The 20632-nt window shown below is 40.4% G+C and overlaps 1 protein-coding gene across 1 annotated transcript; it reads left to right on the top strand.

Annotated features, from left to right (window-relative positions):
• The first annotated feature begins 2297 nt into the window (after positions 1-2297).
• Positions 2298-15401, top strand: LOC149071232 (E3 SUMO-protein ligase ZBED1-like). The gene is made up of 4 exons (XM_089248107.1): positions 2298-2377; positions 12339-12437; positions 13017-14615; positions 14738-15401. Exons 3-4 carry the CDS (start codon positions 14014-14016, stop codon positions 14934-14936), a joined length of 801 nt encoding a protein of 266 aa, XP_089104233.1. The 5' UTR covers positions 2298-2377; positions 12339-12437; positions 13017-14013; the 3' UTR covers positions 14937-15401.
• The last annotated feature ends 5231 nt before the right edge of the window (positions 15402-20632 follow it).

The following is a 20632-nucleotide window of genomic DNA, read 5'->3' as shown; positions in this document are numbered from 1 at the left end:
CCTCGCTTGTAATGACTAGAGCCCGGAAGTTTAGGCACTAAAGATGGTCGAAATAGGCAGGCAAAAAGGCACTAAAAATGAATAAAATAGGCACAAAAAAAAGACATTTTAATGAAAAAAATTTTTAGAGAATTTTAATGAAAAAAAAAACTACAAATAACTAAAAACTAAGGTATTGAGGGCCCAAAAAATAGCTGAAAAATCGATTGTACAATCGATCGTCTATTATTTTAATTACAATGTATAATAACTGCATTATTATTTAAGTTAAATGGATTTCAAGTCAAAAAAAAAATGTTACTAGACCGTCAGGATTAGGCCAATTCCAGGGCCACGATTACCAGACGCGGGGTCGGTAGGGATAATGATCTGTGGAGCTATCTCGAGTTGCGAATGATTCTCGTTTATTTGTCGTATCATTTTGAATAATCATTATAATTTCTATAGTTGAAACATGGCTATCGTGTTCTATTTTTGTAAAAAGAAAAAAATATTTTTATATTACTACGTATACAAGACTACTTCAAGCGTGGGGCCCTGCATGACCGCATCTGTCACACACCCAGGAGGGGGAACTCTTGTCAATTTAATCGATTTTAAATGTGCATGTTTAATAAATAACCATGGTTGTTTGCAGCGCATTTATGGTGCAAAAAATAAAGCCAAACAACATGGGCCCCAGAGCCCTGTTTGCTCCTATTCCGCCTTCCATAAGCCATGTTGCCAATTCAAGACCTTTTCGGACAATCATCGGTCCACTATACACATACAACGCAGTCCAATGCCTGAGCGAGACATATTATATGAAGCCTGTGAGGAGAAACAAATTTCTAACTTTCCTCCGGTTTTCTAACACTGACTGCGTTCATCTGAAACAAAATCATTTACGGCTAATATCATCCGGTCAAAGCAAAATTATTACATGCCAACACCAATCTCTCAGATCACTTAGTTGCATCTAAATGGGGCTGTGGAGGGCAGCTTTCTGACGATAAGTAATACTGAGATTTGTGAAATTTTAAAAAGATCGATTTTTTTTGAAGTTTTCAATGCCCGTAATATTCAAGTTTTACAGATTATGCCTCTGAAATTCACTAATAAACTTAAAACTGTTAAAATAGGCATTTATGGCACGATAATTTCACAAACGGCATTTTTACCGGAAAAGTTTAAAAATAAGTAAAAATAAGCATTTATGGCATTTTGCCTGAACTTCCGGGCTCTACTAAGGACGAATCGTTTGTACCAAAAAAATTTCGCAGAAACTTCGATATTATTTTAACCGTGTTTGGCTGTATAAATAAAGTACTTTTTTTAATTATAACTTTGTGATCTGCAATTGCTGAACTAGTCAAAAACCTTTTTTGATCTCTCAGTATTGGCACCTAAAACTTTTTATATATGTAGATACGGAATTTCGGGCTGAGGGCAGTACGAAATTTTTTTTTCCACGCCATAATCCATTTTGCTTATCGAGAAACTTCTGAAAGTGGTATTTTAACTTAAGTAGAGAGTTACGGCAGTCTCTCGATAATTCGAGGAGGATCGGACCGAGGCCACCTCGGATTAAGTAAACAATTACGAAGAAAACGGTCAAACTTTTTGCACATCTCTCGGCGACCCCCGAAAGTTGAAATGGTCTGCGTCCATTCAAAGGAGTCTATAAAATTCCCGTATCAGAAGACATATTTCAGGGCACTTTTTGCCTTTTACCGACCTTAGTTGTACGTATTTTTCTTGCCCTGCGCATAGGCAGAGATAGACTTGGAAATCTGGGGGTGGGGGAGAGCATGATGATGATGTCAATTCATATATACGCATATACATTATATCTGTCGACTTCAATTTTGACGCTGGGGGGGGGGGAGGCATTCCCCCCCAGGCGTATCTCCACCCATGGCAGTGCGCCAACGTTTTTTTGGTGGGTAATTTTCGTTTTTTGTGAATAGCTCGGTTTTTTTTTTTTTTGTATTTTAATTTTATATTATGTTCCCTCCACTTCATCGATTCTTTAATATAGTAAATTATGTCTCTGACCTGCGATTTCTTTTATTTTTCTTCCTGCTCTTCTACAACTGATATAATTGGTAAAGAGGTAAAGAGTGAATAGCAAGAGCGCGTCTTCCATTGTGGACATCCATCAACAGTCACAAGCTGGGCTGGATCGCAAGATAAAACGGTTGAAAAATCGTTGCGTGTAGACACCCCCAAAAAATGACACGATTTTCAGACCGGTTTGGTCCACCCCAGAACGTACGATAAAACGGTGTGTGTAAACGCGCCTTAACGTTGTAGAAGTAGTGTCCTAGGAGTTGCTTAGCTTGGGCTGGACGAAGAAGAGCAGATCAGGTTGCTGGGACAAGATTCTTCTGAAATGGTAAGTACCCTCGTTTAATGCAGTCGACACCCATATCGTACAAATGCAGTCGAACCTCGAAATAGCGCAAACCCCACTCAGTTCCATAACATTTCAGGAAACACATTTTTCTTGTATACTGTACAGAGATTGAAATTCGATTACTCATTATTCGATATACCGTCAAACACTTTTTAGCGCACTAGTTCTGCGAACAAGCTTCTGCAATTATCTCTTAAATGCTCAAATATTTATTTCATTTTTCTATTCTATCATTATTCTTTCCATTAAAGAGATAAAAGAGGATAATCTTGAGGAGGATAAATCCATTAAGAGGTAAAACATAATAACTGGTAAAAGAGAAACTGTAATATATATATATAACATATAATATATATATATATATAACATATATATATATATATATATATATATATATATATATATATATATATATATATATATATACATATATATATATATATATTCATGATATGAAAGTACCGGTTCATAAATGTGTAAGTACGCCCAACCGTTTTTTCAAAGAAAATATGAGTAAAATTATAAATTCAACTAAAAATATTAACAGTAATACGATTTTTAAAAAATTCTTCGCACATATACATAGCAGTGCATTGACGCGTTTAAATCGAGATTCGACGTAATTATGTGCACGTACAATGTTGGCTGTATGTTTATTACTAATTGTTCATCATTAGAAATGCCCTTTATTCGCTAATTAATATGAATTCAGGATAAGTATTAACTTGGTAAATTTCAATTGCAGATAATCATTGGCGAACCAAAAAAAAAAAAACTTGGGTAAAATGTCATTGTTATTTCGATATGCCGGAGGTAAAGGGCACCATGTCACACACACATAAAAGGGAAATTTTGCAGAAGAGCCGTTTAAAGTTTTTTTAGTGTGTCTTTATATGGAGATCGTTTGTTTTATGAAGGTGGAACAGCTCTGTTATTAATTGAAATAGAACTTAGTGCCCTGTACCTATGTTTATCGTTACTACTGCTATCGTTACTATGTTATCGTACTACTATCGTAAGTACTGCCAATCATTAACGGCGTTATTTTAATATTGGCGGAAATGCACGTAGTGCCCTTTACCTCCAGCATACAGATTTATCAAAAGCCTTTTAATAAATGTGTTCATTAACATTTATATTTCATGATTAGTTTTATGATATTGTCGTTAAATTTTCATTTTAAAACATACGGAAAACGGAGCTTCAAATGAGAGTCGCTTATTGGTACACTTCTGAATTCATTTTGGGCAGAAAAATACAAATATTACAAAACCATACCCAATTTAAACCATTACTATTCAATTATTAACCGAAACTGTGTATTGTGTTGGTTAACTGTGGGATTTGCGTTTAATGAGATAAACCCAGCCCGACTAGTAGGTGTCCATTAAGACTCAATTCACTTTTATAAACACATTGTTCACCGGTCGCGAATTAACTTATGTTTCTGTGAATTCTATTTTGGAAAAAATGGTCTGCAGAGTAAAAAGAAACCAACTAGAACGTACAGAGCCGTGTTTCCAAAACTGTTTGTTATTACGTTTCTTGTCGTGAAGGTCAATGCACCGCCGACTCCCCGTAGAATCCGAAGATTAATTTCGACGCCCACCTCCCATTAAATCCAAAATTTAGTGTTTTTTACAGTTTGCATGTCATAAAAAAATGTAGTACCAAGTTACAATTTCATAGCACCAAATGTGTCTTGCATGCAATGGTAGTGAATGAAAAAAAAAAGAAGATCCCGTGAAAATTCCCCCCCCCCAATAAGGTGCTCACGGACTCCTAGGGTTCCATGGATCACAGGTGGAAAAAAACAGGTGTGGAGTCAATACCCCCTACAGAACAAGGCCTCCGCACGAAGCTCGTCACATAACTGAAGGCCATTTTTTTGCAGTATATCCAATAACAACAGGACAAATGGCCTTCATTGACATCACAAGCTTCGTGCGGAGGCCTTGTTCTATAGGTGGTGTTCATGGAGTACGCTAATTCAAAGGAAAACGTTTTGAAACGAGGTATATTTTGAAAACATGTCGTGAACATATAAGGGAATGCTATGCAACTTACCCCACTCACAAAAATATAAACTTACATCAAATGTGCAGGGGTGTATAAAGTGGAAGGGGGGATGCAGGAAGCCCAATCCCTCTTCCCCTATATTGATAAGAATACACAATGAGATTGTATATTTCTTTAATGTGTGTTATGGGATGAAAGAGTCTGCCCCCCCCCCAAAAAAAAGCAAAAAGCATCGCTGGGAATATAGTTAACATAGGCGCCGAAACCTAGGGCGCTGAGGCCATTTGAGAGCCCCTTCCTTCGATAATTTCTGAAAAAAACAATGCAATGCACCTTCCTTCTCCTGCGTACGCGTTCGAGTCCCATATATGCAGGACGATTAGCAACTTTCAGTCCTCCCCCTCGCACCAATGTTTCCTTCATGTCCATGTCTCTGATAGTTAACGCGCACATGAGCACTTGAGTGCATTTGAAATATGGATAGAAGCTGGATTATAATAATTCTAACGATTGCTTTCATTGCTGCTGGACAGGTATTGTATTTTCTGTCAAACCAGACCAACTCTTGTTTGATCCCTACCTTTATTACTTCGAATTTTCGATTTTAATAGCAAATTTCCCTGATATTTCCATGAAATCAGTAACGGGAAAAGTACAATAGTTTGCACAACTATTTTATGTCGCAATGACTTGGTTTTCAAAGGAATGAAGAACGACCAGAATGTGATGAAAAATCTGAAATTTCATTTAGTTGGTGTTAAGAGAAATAAAAGTAGTTTTTGAATACTGTAATAATAGGCGTACACCAGAATTTTCACGAGGGGGAAATTTAAAAAAAATTTCTTAAGAGGGTAGGGGGGAGGTATACGTTTTTTCCTGCGAAATAACGTTATAATCTCGGCTGGGGGGACGGGGGCTAGAACTCAAAAATCCTCCCTTTTCGTACAAAAACAAATACAACGGCCCAACAGGCAAATGCCTAACGAGGTGACTGAGAAAAAGATACCCATAATAAATACGGATGGTCATAAATTTCAAAAATACAGCAACCCAATTAAAAATGCAATTACAAACAATCATGTATACATGTTAGAATATTATATACAATGCCCATAAAGGATACTTATGGTTATCTTGTCTTATTGTACAACACAATGAGTGTAATGTCCTTTCACTCTCCTTGAAGTGATTGGTGGATTTAATATATTTTATATGGCATCGCGAATGCTGCCAATGCATGGCTGAAGTGTGAACACGAGTTTGTTAAAGTAATTAATCCTTGCACACACACCGTGATTTCTTGCTCGTAATATGTAGATGCGATTTCTGCTACTTCGCGGAGAAAAAAATCACAGTATAGTGCGCACTGATGGTGATGCATTGTCCACCATATCGAAATTTCATCCATCAATAATATAAATAAATATAATACAGTCAATTTCACTAATAATGAAAGCAATGTAATCAATGCATCAACAATGGAAGGGAAGGGGTTGTTTGTCAGATTTTGTGGGAAAATGCAGATTTTTCTCTCTATACTCAGGGCCGGATTAACCTATACGAAAGCCCTAAACCAGGACCGCAACTAGATGTTCGATCACCCGGGGCAAGTGCGCATTTTGACGCCCCCTTATAATGTTGAAGGAGAGGTTTGAGAATAAAATTTGCACCTCCTCTGGTCCAGCGACCGGGGCACGAGACCCGCCTGCTCCCCCTACCCCTAGTTGCGGCCGCAAGGGCATAGCGATGGGGGACTGAGGTTCTGGTTCCCCGAAATGTGAGAAAATGACCGAAAAAAGGAAAAAGATGGCCAAATCTATTGTTCTATCACTTTGGTCCCCTCCCCCCCCCCCCCCCGAAATGAAAGTGGTCCCCTCCGAACGAAATTTCTGGCTACGCCCCTGTGCGGCCCTGCACTGAGCATTCAAGGGATTTTTGTTCTTCTCCCCGTCCCTTTCACTTTTAACCCTTACGCGTGACCTGGGGTCTTATAACAATTATTAGGTCTGTTTGCAATTTTCGATAATATCTATGGTAAGTGGTAGGCAGGTATTTTTAGGTCGGGAGGGGGTGGGCCGAAAAATCATTTTGCTCGAGGACTCAGATGCCACTGCTCGTGAGCTTCAAGTGCCGTTGAGGCTTCATGTGACAATTCTATGTGGTTAAAATGTTGGAGAGAAAGCGTGGAATTTGTGGGCAGGCATTTATAGCAAGATGGAGGAGGGGGGGGGGGTCAGAAAACTATGGCGCTGTAGAGACGGCTCTGGGCTTACTTTATGGAATTTCAATTAAAAACTGAGTATTAACACGAGCTCTTGTTCGCAATTTTTTAACTTAGTTTCCTCTGCTATTTTTTCTTCTGTTTTCCTTCCCTCACGGCCGCAACTAGAAACGAAAATTTACTGTCACTTGCGAGATCTGTATCCACTTCGGCATCCCCCAAGCAATTTTTACCGGAAAAAAGAATATAATCAGCTCCCTTCCCGGTCCAGCGCCGCGGGACATCAGACCCCCCGCCCTCCCCAGCTGCGGTCCTGGTCAACCTTTCGATATAGATCTTCGATTGTTCGATCAAGAGTGCTCTCAAATTTTAGGATTTCCCACCGGATGGTTGATGTTACGGAAAAAAAATACATTACAAAAAATTGCACTAATTGATCATTTTTGTGGTGCTCTTTTTCTGCTGATGCCCTCCCTAGGCATGTGCTTTTTTTCCCTTTATGATTAATCCGGACCTGTCTCTACTTATACCAATATACACAAGAAAGAAAGAATTAAGAATTTTTTCACAAAAATTTAGTTTTTTAAAATATTTTTGCGTATTTATTCCTACGCTTCAGAAAAGAAGCTTCATAGAAGTCACAGTGGTAGGTAATCTCGCTGTCGTTTGGTGGAGGAGGGGGTAGGGCCAACTCAGCTGTGATCTTAGGAGGCTTTTTCCCAGCAAAAAAGAAATCTCCTCCCTCTAAGGGGAAAAAAAGAGAAGTGACCCCTTTACGTCTCTAGACCAGCGGTTCTCAACCTTCTATGATTCGCGAAGCCCTTTCTGGTATATAATTTCTACTGCGCCCGCCTACCTGCATTTACCGGCTCAAACTGCTTTTACTCGCTTTTACCAGAATTAATCATTATTTCTTTTTCTCGCTTGACCGGCTCACCGCTTGCACTTTAAAACGGATATGTTCCTCGTATTCGTTTCGTTATTCGTATTATAGTGGAATAGTAAATCGACGGAGTTTTTGTAACGATTAATTATAGTTATTACTAATCGTTGATTAATTATGGCATAATGAAAGCGAAATTGTTAATCATTAAGTAATTAAGGAAAATTAACAATTATAGTGAATCCAATTGGAGTTTTTATGACGAATAATTATTGTTAATACTTATCGTTAACTAGATATGACATAATAAAAGCGATATCATTAAGTAATCATTAATTAAGGTTAATTAACGCTTATATTGAGTCCAACGAAGTTTTTGTGACGGATAATTGTTGCTAATACTAATCGTTAATTAGTTACGATAATAATAAGTGAAATCGTTAATTAATTAAGGATCATTAATGATCATACTAAATCCAACGGAGTTTTTATGACGACTAATTATTGTTAATATTAATCGTTAATTAGTTGACATAATAAAAATGATATCGTTAATTAATCAAAATTTCGTTTGATTTAGTTTTATCGTTAATTAGTTTATTAACTAATTATGGATCATGATTTAATTTTATCGTTAATAAACTAATTAACGATAAAACTAAATTAAACGGAATTTTGTAACGATTAATTCTCGTTTTTCTAATCGAAAATTTGTTGTCACTAAAAGCGAAAAATCGCTGATTTATCATCAATTAATTAACTATAATTGGTGATTACACTATCCCATTGCAACTTCAAGGCGAGTTCTATTCATTTCATGTACATTCGTCATTCTTTCATGTTTAATTTTATGATAAATATTTTTTGCTGCCAACAAAAACACAATAGATCCCCACGTGATAGCTCCATGATGCAACTGCTCATGCAGGCAGACGCTCCCGCGAGTCGTGCACTATAACCACCGCCAGCTAGAATCGCGCGGGATCATCTCGCCTTCTACAACTGCTGCGGTTTAAGCAGTAAAGCGAGAAGCGGGAAGCGGTGCACTATGGACGTACCCTTAGATAGTGCACATGGAGCCCCAAGGGCTCCGCGCAGCACCTGTTGAGAACCGCTGCTCTATACAATCATGTGTGCCGATATGATGCATGCTGCGCTTGAATTTGATACTTTCGTAAGCAGGAAAAAGGTTAAAGAAATTATCAGGTGCTAAAAATACATATGGAAATTGTTGTTTGGGCTGAAGTCAATAAGTGAAGAAAAACTCATTGAATCATTTTCTCTCGAATTTTGAGAAATGTTAAAAAGTAGCAAGGCGTTTTAGTTTGGCTTTTGAACAGATTAAAGAAATAGAAGCCCAAAACCATCGGCAGAAAAAGGAACTACAAAATATATAAAAACATTCAGAAAAATCGAATTAATGGGTAATTAATGTAATTACAAAGAACCAAATTTTAAAAAGTTCATTATCCAAGGGGGAGCGAGAAAGTAAATGTTTTTTCGCACAGGGCGGAGGACGAGATGGAAAAAAAGGTTAAGAACCACTTCTTCAAAGGCTCATATCTCAAAAACCATCCAGAATGTATCCATGTTTTTGATTTCTGCGAATAGATCTCGTGAAGACAAATCCTTAGGCGAAACTCTGGTAAAAAAGATGCAATACACCGTCAGGTGTGTGCACCAGGCTCGTTTACCGCATTCGTAATGAAACGTTTCCGCAATATTTCGAGAGGTTCACAGCTCAAGTGAAAGCCAGTGGTATCGTTTGATAAATACGCGATCCTATGCATAAATCCGATGATATCCATTTGATCAAGTCATTATCTGCCACGCAATTCAATGCACAAAGAACGTATTCACGTCAAAACTTGTGATTTTGTTTATGACACAGCCTTACCCCAATTTTTCTCATTAATTTTATTGATTAAATTAAAAATGTACCCCGTGAAACCGGGTTTACGGAAAATTCACCGCCGGAAAATTCACCGACAACAATTCACCGCCATGCAATTCACCGCTAGGAAAATTCACCGACCAACAATTCACCGCCATGCAATTCACCGACGACAGTTCGATGCGAGTCAGTTAGCGAGGGAATGAGCGATTGAGTTACTGAGTGAGTGAGTGACTGAGTGACCGAGTGAGTAAGTGATTCAGTGAGCGAGTGGGTTACTGATTCAATGAGCGAGTAAGTCAGTCCGTGAGTGAGTGAGCGAGCTGCTAAGTGAGTGAGCGATCTAGTGAGTGAGCGATCTAGTGAGTGAGTGATCTATTGAGTGAGTAAGTGCCATGTCCTAAAGATATGGCGGAAAGTTTAAATAATGACTTTATGAGAAGAAATTCAGATGATACGGATTCGGGTTGCTGTATTTTTTAAATATATGACATCCATATTTATTGTGGGCATCTTTTTCTCAGCCACCTCGCTGGGCATTTTGCCTGTTGTGGCCTTGTATTTGTATAAATTACAAATTGCTGTTGCCCAATACAAGGTAGTATATTCAACAAAATTCCATTAACTCTGTTTTACTGAGAAACTTCTAATGAAATGTTAAAAGGGATAATAACAGAATTAAAAGATAATAAAGTAAGTGGATACGCGATGAATTAACTTCATAAAAATGCTTAAAATCATCTCCTGTTATCACTTTGATGTTATAAAAAACATCGCTGATCATCAGTAACCAATGGATTTCTGTTACCCGCGATTTCACGTGATGAACTTTCAAAAATCCCGCCTTAGTGCGTATCTAGTATATGTACTCTATATTTACTATATACGTATATATATACTTCCTATGCAACGGAAATTAGTGACGATTTTTTTATTACGGGAGTCGGTGACGTTTTTTGAGTGATGGAAATCTGTTACGTTTTTGTGTTACGGAAGTCGGTTACGATTTTGGGGTCAAGTTTTCATTTAACTCTTGCATATATCGGGACCCATTTGACACATCGGGACCAAGTAATGTGCATGTACACCGAGTTTCCCACATCCTACAGCAGGTCCCCCAAGCTGAAATGGATGGCGGGCCCCCAAACCAGCTTCTTCATGGGCCCCTCTGTGCTTAATTTATAGTGTGAAAATATCAAAAAGCGATAAGAAACGTTCCGGCCCCTGTCAGCCCTGCCCTCGTGGGGGTCATGCCGAGAGGTATGTATACGTAAAATATACATATATCACCAGTGCTCCCAACATACAGGGTCGGGATACCCGGGGATTGCACATATACCTTCATGGGGAAATTAAAAGGTTTCATTTCCAGGGGTCCTTGCGATAGTGGAAGTCCAAGGTATATCCAGTCTGGGACCCCATAAAATTTGCGAATTCGGTCAAGGGTAAATTCTTTAATCTCTGCGCAGAGTCCCGGTATTTCTTTCTCCTAATCAATGTGATGGTTTTGTCCACTTACAATTTGCTCCATCCAAACTTCATTCAAACTCTGTTCTCTTTTTATGGCACCGATGAACTTCCATATATCTGGGTGGTGAGCAGATAATTGCTGTTGGAACGCTAGAATTGTTGGTATTAGGGAAATCGTTACGCGTTCCTTTAAAGCAGTTCCAAATGTCGATGTCAAAGCGCGGCTGACGACGACCGCCACGACGAAGAGGACGCCCGATCCAAGTGTCTTCAAGTCTACACTTAATCATAAATACGTTTTCGGAACAATCGGATTTTTTAATCATTTGTGACACTACTAGGTTAAAAACTAACTAACTAACCAATTCACTCACTCGCTCAATCACTAACCAATTTACTCGCTCGCTCAATCACTTACTCACTCGGTCACTCAGTCACTACTGGGTCACTCACTCACCCGCTCTATCACTGACTCGATCAATCACTTACTCACTCAGTCACTCAGTCACTACTGGATCATTCACTCACCCGCTCAATCACTTACTCACTCGGTCACTCAGTCACTCACCCGCTCAATCACCTACTCACTCGGTCACTCAGTCATTCACTGGGTCACTCACTCACTCGGTCACTCAGTCACTCACTGGGTCACTCACTCACACGGTCACTCACTCACTGACTCACTCGGTCACTCACTTGGTCACTCACTTGGTCACTCACTCACTCGGTCACTCAATCACTGACTCACTCGGTCACTCAGTCACTCACTGGGTCACTCACTCAGTAACTCAATCGCTCACTCCCTCGCATTGAACTGTTGTCGGTGAATTGCTAGTCGGTGAATTTTCCTAGCGGTGAATTGCATGGCGGTGAATTGTTGGTCGGTGAATTTTTCTAGCGGTGAATTGCATGGCGGTGAATTGTTGGTCGGTGAATTTTCCTAGCGGTGAATTGTTGGTCGGTGAATTTTCCGGCGGTGAATTGTTGTCGGTGAATTGCTGGCGGTGAATTTTCCGGACACGGTGAAACCGAGGAAGACAAAACGTAAATGGGATGGAGGAATAAAATCGGGTGGAGGTAGCACCGCCGACATGAAGGAAACATTGGAAGAGCTGAAAGTTTCCGGTAGTCTCGAATATACGTACGCAGGAGCAGAAATGGAAATTGCGTTGTTTTTTTCACAATTATTGGGGGTTCAGCCCCTCACAAAAGAATTGTTTTTTGGGGCTGGGGCGGAAATTGTCTCAACCCCTAAGTTCAGGCACCTGCGGGTGAAAGGGAGTAAATTAGTACACAGAAGTTGGCTGGCAGATTTTCTGGATCTGTTTCCAATGAGATTGCTGTGAAAATATCGCGAATATGAATTTTGATTTTTAAAATTTCATATGCATGAGAAATGTGACTTGATGTTTAGACGATTCACAGTAAATAAAATGCGTTCGTGACTTTGCAGGTGATGAATCGCACTAACAGTTCAAGCATGATGATTTATTAGAGAGGAATTACGAGGAAGAACGATTTCCAGCAACCAGAGAAGAAGCTTCATTTGCCCGTACGTACAGCAATGGTTATATTGATTTTATTACTCTTCATTTTCTAATGCATGCGGATCGCCCTTTGTAGTGGAATTAAAATTAAAGCAAAAAGAACCAATAATAAATGTTTATGATAAGTACTTTTTTCTGTTTTCTGTTCACCTTCCAAATTCAATACTAGAGCCATCCATTCCTAATGGTTACTTATTGGTAGTGCCGTCTACTGTATGTATGGGTTCACCCGTTGACGGTTCGGGGGGCTAATGATTACGAGACCTGATATAAATTTCAGCGATCAAGCATATATAAATTAATAATAACATATTTCTAGTCAATGGGGAGGGGAGCGGGAGGGTCAGAAAAACAACTTTGCTCGGGGCCAATGATCCTCTTATGACATCGGGCTGGATTTGCGAAATAAAACTAAATGTCCGCTGAAATCACAGGAACAGGTAAAAATTTAAATACCCATTTTTTCACAGACACGAAACATTCAAAATTCAGATAATCATTGAGTTTTCGAAATGTTTTTTTTTTTTTGAAGTTTCACATAAAATAATCCCATTCCCTTTCTTCTTATTTCACTGTTGTTTTAGACGAGATGTCGACCGTACGATAGGCTAGCGACATTTGGTATCACTTCACAAGAGAGGATGGGAAAGCAAAATACCGTTATTGCAAAAGACTAATTGCCGTGCCAAACGCATCAACCGGAAATCTAAGGAGACATTTGAAGCTGCGGCATCTAACCGTTTCTCTTGATAGGGCAAATCCAGATATTTCCAAAACATCATACCAGACGATACCCGATGAAGCTGCAGCTACTTCCAGTGTTCAAGAAGCAGCAGGTTGTGATGCATCCGCAACTGAGGCAACCAGCTCACTAAACTCACAAGAACTTGCATCTTCATCATCTTCTATGCCTAGAAGTCAACAAACACTAACCAGGTTTATGGATATCACCAGACCCATCGCGGCAGATAAGAGCCGATTAATACATTCGCAACCGCTAAAAATGATTTGTAAGGAGTACCAGCCATTTTCCCTGGTAGAGGACGAGGAATTCAAAAAATTTGTTAATCTGCTCTGCCCAATGTATGCATTGCCTAGCAGGAAAACTTTATCGAACGCTTTATTGCCAACATTGTACAACGACCTTTTAGAAAGAGTCGAACACGAACTAAAACAGGCAAAAGCGGTATGTCTGACATCTGACGGTTGGACGAGCCCAAACAATGTGAGCTTTTTTGCGGTAACTGCTCATTTTATTAATGAAGCCGCATGTTTAAAGTCCTACCTGTTGGAGTGCAATTAATTTGAAACAAACCATTCCGCACAAAACATTTCGACATGGATAGGACATTTAACCAAAAAGTTTGACATTGACCTTAAAGTAGCTGCAATAGTTACCGATAATGCCGCAAATATGAAAGCTGCAGCCACTTTACTGAATTTGCGGCACATATCGTGTTTTGCCCATTCGTTAAATCTTGTGGTCCAGAACGCGGTCGAAATCAATACAAAAGACCGTGGACAAAGTGAAGCAAACAGTGCAATATTTCAAAAAAAGTCCACAATCGTTATCTAAACTGTATGATATGCAGGATAGTCTTAAAAAAAAAACGCATTAAACTCAAACAAGACGTACCCACTCGATGGAATTCCACGTTTGACATGCTTGAGCGTTTTTATGTTAATAAGGAACCTATTGTGTCCACGATGGCCCTATTAGGGTCTAAAATTGGAGTGGCTTTCAGTGAAGGAGACTGGGACACAATGAAAGATAGTATAGAACTTCTAAAGCCATTCAACGAAGTAACGGTTGAAATATCGGCCGAAAAAAATGTGACACTGTCCAAAACTATTATTTTGGGACGTATTTTGGCCAGACTGACCCATACATACATGGAGAAACATCCAAGGGTCAACGAGGATGTTAAACGGCTGGCACTAGAATTTCTTGAGGGCTTAAATACGCGTATCAGGAACAAAGAGCAAAATGAACTCGTTACACAGGCAGTTTTGTTGGACCCTAGGTTAAAAAAAAAGGGCTTTCCGGATGGGAGTAGTTACAAATATGCTTACCAAGGTCTAGTTGGAAAGATGAGAGCAATCATTTCCAAACAGCAGAACTCTCAGCCGGAAACGGCCCATTCCCTAGTCTCGTCTACCGTCATCCAAACAGGCTCAGTTTGGTAGGAGTTTGACGAAGTAGTGACTAAAGTACGAACTAAACACGACCCATCAGCTGCTGCAATTGTCGAACTCGACAAATATATGGCAGAACCTTATCTTGCACGAACAAGTGACCCAATAGTTTGGTGGAATTCAAAAATAACCGTTTATCCATTTTGTATGAAATGGTGTTAAAAAGGCTCTGCATTCCTGCTACTTCCGTGCCCTGCGAAAGAATATTTTCGAAAGCAGGACAAATTTGCACGGAAAAAAGAAACCGTCTATCGTCCAAAAACATTTCAGCAATTTTATTTCTGAATCAGAACTGCGAATTGTTATAAAGACAGTTCTATGTGTATATTGCTACTAAACCCATTTTTACGAATTTCAACAAATTGAACATTACCTTTTCCGAATTTGCAAGTTTGAATTAATGTGAATGTGTTATGTCACGTGTTATTTTAATTCAATTATCTGATTTTATCTGTACCCGATGTCTCGAATGAGAATAGTTCAAACTGCTCGGCTAATAGGCTAATAGGTCGTGGTCATAAGCGGAGATAGACTTGGAAGTCTGGAGGGGGGAGGGTGATTCATCTATACATATATGCATTAGATCAGTCGACTTCTCCTTTGATGCTGGAGGGGGAGGGGGGCAATGTCCCCCGCCCCCTGTACCTCCGCCCAAGGTCGTGGTCAGAAATAACCATATCCCGACGTGTCTCAAAGCAGAATTTCTTGCTTTGTCCTGCAGCAAGCCCTCTGCTGACTGGAAATTTTCTGCGGTAAATCCCGTAGAAGTGTTGTCCGCGTTTTCTCCTAAAATTCTTACATATCGTTCCGCGGTAGCACCAATTGATCTGCGACGTACGTCGAGAATTTCAGCATATTCTGCTTTGGGGGCCAACATGGGGAGGGGGGGGGAAATAAAGTTTACAAACAAAAAAGTATGTGCAACATGGTTTAGCATATCACAAATTGAATTTCATTGAGTGAGTGCGTGCTGTTAGAGTTTAATGTTTTATATTATTAAAATTTTCTCATGTTCATGTGTTAATTTAAGCAAATTATCATATTTGTATCCAATGTATCGAACGAAAACATGTCCAACTTCTGGGCTGATAGGGTGTGGGCCGAAAAATCGACGTCGTGACAAGGGTAGAAAACACAACCAAAAATTTTTAAATTGATTATAAAATATCAGCAATAGTAACTGGTAAAGCTGCAAACATTGAATCTGCTGCCACTTCATTGAATTTGCGGCACATTTCTTGTTTTGTCTACTCGTTAAATCTTGTCGTCGCTAAGTCAATACGGGAGACCAGCGATAAAGTGAAAAAAAAAGTTTAGTGTCAAATCACGATACCCATCCCCGCAAATAAGGGCAGATTATTAGATTCGCAAGTTCTAAAAATGACTTGTACGGAGAACCAGCCGTTTCCCAGGCGGAAGATGAGGAATTCAAAATTTTGTAAATCTGTTCTGTCCAACTTAGATATTACCAAGCAGGAAAACTTTATCCAATTCTTTGTTGCCAATATTGTGTAACGTGTTTTTAAAAAGAGTCGAACACGAACTGAAACAGGCTAAAGCGGTCAGCTTGACATCCGACGGTTGAACGAGTCTAAATGTGAGCTTTTTTGTGGTAACCGCTCATTCCATAAATGAAGCCCCCCCCATGTTTGAAGTCTAATCCACTGGAATGTAATGAGTTTAAGCAAATCATTTCTCACAAAATATCTCGGCGTGGGTAGGGCACGTAACCAAATAATTTAAAATTGACTGTAAAGTATCTGCAATAATAACTGATAATGCCGCAAACATGAAAGCTGCAGCCACTTCACTGAATTTGCGTCACGTATCGTGTTTTTCCCGCTCCTTAAATCTTGTGGTCCAGAACGTGGTCGCTAAATCAATGCAAAAGACCGTGAACAAAGTGAAGCAAACAGTGCAATATTTTAAAAAGAGTCCACAATCGTTATCTAAACTGTATGATATTCAGGATAATCTTAAGAAAGTGCAGCATTGCCCATTCGGCTGCGGTGCTTAGAAGCACACTAACGTTTTTGCAAGTTGTTGAATTCTGATGAGTGAGCACAAAAATACTGTTTCAGTTTGATATTTTATTACTTTACAATTTTCCCAAATAGTGAAATATTGAAGTAGAAATTAAAATGTGCAATTTGGCTGTTAGACCACTCCACGAGCGAAATATCAATGGGAAAAAAAGAACAGACAAAATTAATTTCAACACATGTTTTAAAGCGCTGAGCATAAGGGTGAACTTAATGTTTAATATGTGCTGAGAGTACGCGTAAGCTGAATGTTTGATAGGTGCTGAGCATCACCCCAAACCCCCAGCAATATTTATTCTATCTCTGTGATTCCTAAATTTCTACCCAAATATTGGGTTTTGAACACTCCTCCCCAACCACTATTTACTGCTCCCGACATTTCCTATTATTTTACGCCTATGATGATGTCGTACTGACTTATATTCTTCACTGTTGTAATCGCAAAAAAATGTATAATGCATAACATGATTCTATTCCGAACACATTATTCGACCTCACTTGGTAATGCATAATTTCTCAAATTATAATATTTTGTTTTGAAATTCATGGGTACATTTTACTTAAGTGAGCCAGATTAGTTCGCAAGCAGGGGTTTGTTACTCAATGTATTTCATTTCATTTTTATGTATTTTGTAGTGATTAACGATGATAAAATCTATTCAATTTATTTATTAAACTAAAACAAATCACAAAAATCACTACATACGCATGGAACGGACATACACATACGCGACAACATGTGACACCTCAACCAAAACACCGAGTGTCATCTCCAGACGGCTTTGACTTCTCTTCCCACCACAAGAAAAAATATGTGTAATATCCGGACGGCTTTAACCGATTCTCCACAGGCAGTCCCCCCACCAGCGATAGCGAGAGAACTACCTGCAAAGCAACCTGAATCTGACCCGTCTACCTGAGCGGGTGGTCATGAAAGGTTGGTCCTCGTCACTGGAAGTCTGTTGATCTTTTGAAATTATTGTTGCTTGCTGATGCTTTGAACTTGTGGTTGCTTGCCGTGAAGTTGTTGTTGCTTGCTGTGAAGTTGTTGTTGCTTGCTGTGAAGTTGTTGTTGCTTGTTGATCGTTGGAAGGCTTGTGGGCATTGAAGGGCAGGTCATCACCGCAGATGTAAGCCGGTTTGGCTCTGTCTATGCTTACAGATACTGGTCGACCTTTTATTAGTATTTGGAAGACCTTTTCTGATCTTGACAGTACTTGGTAAGGTCCCTCGTACGGAGGTTCTAGGCCTTTCTTCACTCTGTCCGTGCGGAGGAAAACATATGAGCAAGACAGCAGGTCCTTGCTCACAAAAACAGAATGTTTTCAGTGGCGAACAGTCTGTCTTGGGCTTAAATTTTCCATGGTGGTCTTCAACTGATCAACGAAGCTTGATGGATCTGGGTGATGACGACTAGGTACGAAAAACTCTCCTGGCAGCCGTATAGGTGCACCATACACCATTTCCGCAGTTGTAGCTTGCAAGTCCTCCTTCCAGGCGGCTCGAAAATCCAACAGAATCGTAGGAAGTACTGTTACCCAGCGGTTAGTTGCGTGAGCCTTGATAGCAGACTTAAGGTCTCGATGAAAGCGTTCTACTTGACCATTTGCTTGTGGATGGTATGATGTGGTCCTCTGGCGATTGGTTCCCAAGAACTTGGTTAGAGCCTTGAACAAAAAGGACTCAAACTGGACACCTTGATCTGAGGTGATTCTGTTAGGTGAACCGAACCGAGCAACCCATCCAGAATAGAAAACCTTGGCCACGGTGTCAGCAGAGCTATCCGGCATAGGGAAGGCTTCAGGTCATTTAGAGAAGCGATCCACTCAGGTGAGGCAATATGTGTAGCCTTCTGATGGAGGCAAAGGGCCTACAATATCAATGTGGACATGTTCAAACCTGGCATCAGGTGGTGAAAATTCCCATGTGGGCTCTTCGTATGCCGACTCACTTTAGACTTCTGACAGTTAATGCATGTACGTGACCAAGTGGTCACGTCAGCCTTCAGTGCGGGCCACACGAAACGCTCTTGAACTAGTTTCACGGAGACCTTCACGCCAGGATGTGACAGTCCATGCAAGGCAGTGAAGATGTCCCTACGCATCGAGGATGGAACCAGTGGTCGAATGCGTCCTGTAGAGACGTCACAGTACAGCTGAAGCTTTGATTCATCAACAGGAAGAGAGTGGATTTTCAAGGAAGTAGATAAAGGATTGGTGAGTAGTTGCTGAATACCCTCATCTTTGAGTTCTTCCTCTGCCATTCGTTTGAAATCGGTGGGAGATGGTGTGTCTATGGAAGATATGGATATCCGAGACAATGCATCTGCCACAACATTTTCTGCACCCTTGATGTGTCGGATTTCTGTGGTAAACTGGCCAATGAAATCCAAGTGTCGAAGCTGACGAGGTGAGCATTTGTCAGTAGTCTGTCTGAAGGCATATGTGAGAGGCTTCTGATCCGTGTACAGGACGAATGAATGGCCTTCAACCATGTGCCTGAAATATTTGATAGCAGAGTAAGCTGCCAACAACTCTCGATCATAGGCACTGTAATTCTTTTGTGCAGGAGATAACTTCTTGGAGTAGAACCCAAGTGGCTGCCGAGATCCTGACACACGTTGTTGCAAAGTTGCGCCCATGGCAATATCGGAAGCATCTACCACAATAGCCAAAGATGCTGCTGCCACTGGAAATGCCAAAGCTGTTGCATCTGCCAGATCCCGCTTAGACTTCAGGAATGCTTCATCGGCTTCTTTGGTCCAAACGATCTTCCTCTTATCGTTTCGCTTGGAACCCGCTAGAAATTTATACAGGAGTGCCTGCGTCTCTGCTGCTTTTGGAACGAAGCGACGATAAAAATTGAGGAGGGCCAAAAATCGTCGGAGCTCTTTGACTGTGTCTGGCTTTGGGTATTGAGCGATGACCGACACTTTCTCAGGAAGAGGTGCAACGCCAGTTGCAGAGATCAAATGACCCAAAAATCGAACTGATGGTTGCCCCAGAACACATTTAGCAGCATTGAGGCGAACTCCGAATTTGGAAAAACGTTTGAATACTTGTCGCAAATGTTCCTTGTGCTCTTCAGCGTTTGTAGATGCCACGAGAACATCGTCGAAATACGGTACACAAAAGGTGAAACCCTGCAACACCATATGTATGAACCTCTGGAATGTTGCAGCTGCATTCGATAGTCCGAAAGGCATGAAGAGAAATTCGAACAGCCCGAATGGTGTTGTTACGGCTGTTTTCGGAATATCCTCTTGTCTCACAGGGATTTGATGAAAAGCTTTTGCGAGATCTAGGGTGGAGAATATTTGTTTCCCCTCTAGCACCTGGAGACAGTCCTGGATGTGCGGAACGGGATATCTGTCAGGGATAGTTGCAGCATTCAGTCTCCTGTAGTCGCCGCATGGTCTCCAATCGCCGTTGCACTTGGGTACCATGTGCAGTGGGCTTGCCCAGCAACTTTGAGATGGTCGGCAAACTCCTTGGGCAACTAGATGATCGAATTCCCACTTGGCTGCACGCAGCTTGTCCGGTGGAAGCCTGCGAGGTTTTGATGCAACCGGCGGGCCTTTGGTCTCAATGCAGTGTTGGACGTCATGTTTAACAGCATTAAACGTTGCTACAGTCTCTGTCAGTTCAGGGAACTCGGTGAGAATTCGATGAAATTCACTATTGTCCCGGATGCATTTCACTGCTGGGGATGGTACGTCCGCACCAGCAATCTTGCAATGTGAACGAAGCTGAGAGAGTGGATCGATTAATTGACCGCGACGAACATCTATAAGCGGTCCGAAATGCCGCAGAAAGTCAGATCCGATGATTGGACGTGAAACGGCAGCAACGATGAATGACCAATGAAATGCACGACGAAGTCCTAGGTCTAGTTTTAACAGTCGTTGACCGAAGGTATGTATGGCAGTTCCGTTTGCAGCAAACAACTGAAGCTTGTCTGGC

The sequence above is a fragment of the Pholcus phalangioides genome, unplaced genomic scaffold (assembly GCF_987345545.1).
Source record: "Pholcus phalangioides strain wild (caught in Gottingen) unplaced genomic scaffold, Ppha-v1.0 ptg000019l_1, whole genome shotgun sequence".
NCBI lineage: Eukaryota > Metazoa > Arthropoda > Arachnida > Araneae > Pholcidae > Pholcus > Pholcus phalangioides.
Note: the sequence above shows the minus strand (reverse complement) of the source record. Positions and strands in the feature narration are given on the sequence as shown.

Coding starts and splice junctions, on each gene's coding strand:
- LOC149071232 (XM_089248107.1), top strand. CDS start 14,014: ATGATATGCAGGATAGTCTTAAAAAAAAAACGCATTAAACTCAAACAA. Junction 14,616..14,737: donor ATCCAAACAGGCTCAGTTTG/GTAGGAGTTTGA, acceptor GTGACCCAATAG/TTTGGTGGAATTCAAAAATA.